Genomic DNA, 2,732 nt, shown 5'->3' with positions numbered 1-2,732 from the left:
TCTCCTCGGGTTATTATTTTATGGTTGTGGGCCGAGCTCCGGTCGACCTTCCTCAGGATGACCTCTTCGTGTTATTATTTAATGAAGTGTTGGGCCGAGCTCCCGGTCGACCTCTCTCAGTATGACCTCATCATGTTATTATTTAGTGTTTGCCGAGCTCCAAGTGCCTGACCGACTTATCTCACGACAGCCTATGGGACACCGAGAGCTCAAACCACAACGAGCTTTGGTCTACAACGTCAGTTCGACTTGAGGGGGGGACTCGTGATACCCCCGGATTGAGGATGGGCTCGACCCGCTCTCGGTAGCCCATCTAGTTGAGAACTCGGCATTCAGGGAAGCACGAGAGGTCATCTCGGAGGTCATCCCAGTCGACCTCCCATGTGCATCTTTTACTATAATATATATGATATTAAGTATTTATTACATTAAAATATAATATTCTGAAAATCCAAATAATATATATTACTTTAGAACTGAACCAACTTCCTCCGACACGTAATATCCCTGCAAAAATGCTCCTAAAAACCTCCTCCATTTCCTCTCTTCCCCTCCTCTCCTCCATCTTCAAGCCTTCTTTTTCCCTTCCCAAGCTGCCCCCGCTCAAACCCTTTAATTTCCCTTGTACCCCCATCCCCCGGCCCTCCAATCTCTTCGCCGCCCCCAGGATGAGCTGGCTCAACAAGTTTGGATTCGGTCTGCGTTCCGCTTCCGATTCCGCCGTCGACTCCTCGTCTTCCATTGCGCAGGGCCCGGATGACGACACACCGGCTCCGGGTCAGGAGTTTGCCCAATTCGGGGCCGGTTGCTTCTGGGGAACCGAATTGGCTTTCCAGAGGGTGCCGGGTGTGACCAAGACGGAGGTTGGGTACACGCAAGGGTATTTGCACAATCCCACTTACGAGGATGTGTGCACGGGTACTACGAATCATTCGGAAGTGGTTCGGCTTCAGTATGATCCGAAAGAGTGCAGCTTTGAGGCTTTGCTTGATGTTTTCTGGGCCAGGCATGACCCCACAACGCTCAATCGCCAAGTGGGTACTCCGGGTTCTTTTGTTTGATTTATTGGTTTTGGGGTTCTTAAGGATTTCATGTTTTTGTGATTGGAATCGGTTCTGATTTCTGTTTGATGGCTTTCTTGTTGTATTTTTGTACGTTCGGTGCTAACCAGCGGGCTACCAAAGCTGAAAATAAGTTCAGATTTCTTGTGTATTTTTAAATTTGTTTAGATTTTTGAGAACTTGTGATTTATTGGCTATTATTAGTGAAATTCAGGCTATTTTGCGGAATTGATATGAAATATATTCTGAATCAAGCGGAAAAAAGGAAGTAACTGAAAGACTGTTGTTGATTTACAATAGATGCTTTCTTTAGCTTATTTCGTGTCATGCATGCATTAGCCATGCTATCAAGGTTTGAACTTCTCAATTTTTGCATCTCATCATAGTTTATCAAACTATTTAGTGTAATTTCCGAATTTGGAAAATGCTTTTTCTGACTTTGTAAAGTAAAATAACCGAAAAATGTGATTAAGTGCTATCGGAATATTGGCACGAATTGGGATTGGTGTGGGTCTATGTGATAATAAATCTCAATCACTTCATAGATAAGAGAATTCTGATTTTGTTGTTGTGCTGAAAATTCCATACACCGCAGTGGATAAGTCTTAACTTGTATCGGTTGTGTTATGATATCTTCTTGCCTTTGCTTTTGACTCTGTATGGGTAATTTTCATTACAGTTAAGTGATCCGACTTTACTTCCTTTCTGTGTATCATGCTCTCTTTGATGATATTAATAGCCCCTCGTTTTGTTTCAACGAGCAATGATAAATCAGTTTCGATTATGGGGAAAATATAGAAATTTTATGAGCTTTCTTTGGATAGCAGCAGAGTTAGCACTTAGCTGTAGGATCAGTTGCCATTCGTGGAGGAAAAATATCTTCAAATTTGAAGTTTTACTTTTACTTGTTGTAATAATATAATCCATCACCCATTGTTAAGGCCGTCAAAATAATTACTGCAAGCAAATCAAAATAAATTGGTTGGTGTCTATACTCGAAAAACTAATTAATTAGGTGGGATAGCCTCTCAAAGTTAGTAGCCATTTCATGATTTCTTTTGGTCCTACGCAGGCATGGTAAAACACGCCCTTGTCTCAATTTGGACCATTCTTGTTTCCAATGGCTTATTATCAATCAGTTTCTGTGAAAATGCAGGGTAATGACGTAGGGACTCAGTACAGATCTGGAATATACTTCTATACACCCAAGCAAGAAAAAGCAGCCATCGAGTCAAAAGATAGGCAACAAAAACTCCTCGACAGAGAAATTGTCACCGAGATACTTCCAGCCAAGAAATTTTACCGAGCAGAGGAGTATCACCAGCAGTATCTTGCAAAAGGTGGCCGATTTGGTTTCAGGCAATCAAGTGAGAAAGGTTGCAACGACCCAATTCGATGCTACGGCTAAGGATCACTGTTCACTACTATAAGACATAATACGAGTCCGGTTCTTTATGGTTGAAGATTATGGTTTGTGTGTTTAGCTCTTGAAGTGGGTTCTGAGTAGTAAATTTTGTTAGCAATGGTTTAGATTCTTGTTGCATCGTCATCCAGTGTATATGTACATCGTGAATCTCTCCCGGCATGTGATGTGATGTGATGTGATGTTCATTTAGAATGTATATTTTTGTAGAACTTCTATTTTGTCTACTTGGCTGTTTGCTTGTCTTA

The 2,732-nt window shown here is 41.8% G+C and overlaps 1 protein-coding gene across 1 annotated transcript; it reads left to right on the top strand.

Annotated features, from left to right (window-relative positions):
* Positions 1-476: 476 nt before the first annotated feature.
* LOC140841115 (peptide methionine sulfoxide reductase A1-like) lies at positions 477-2,732 on the top strand. The gene is made up of 2 exons (XM_073208317.1): positions 477-1,034; positions 2,218-2,732. The coding sequence occupies exons 1-2, from the start codon at positions 516-518 to the stop codon at positions 2,467-2,469; spliced, it is 771 nt and encodes a 256-aa protein (XP_073064418.1). The 5' UTR covers positions 477-515; the 3' UTR covers positions 2,470-2,732.

The sequence above is a fragment of the Primulina eburnea genome, chromosome 9, assembly GCF_022965805.1.
Source record: "Primulina eburnea isolate SZY01 chromosome 9, ASM2296580v1, whole genome shotgun sequence".
In the NCBI taxonomy this organism is placed as follows: domain Eukaryota; kingdom Viridiplantae; phylum Streptophyta; class Magnoliopsida; order Lamiales; family Gesneriaceae; genus Primulina; species Primulina eburnea.
This window is presented reverse-complemented; position numbering and strand designations above follow the sequence as displayed.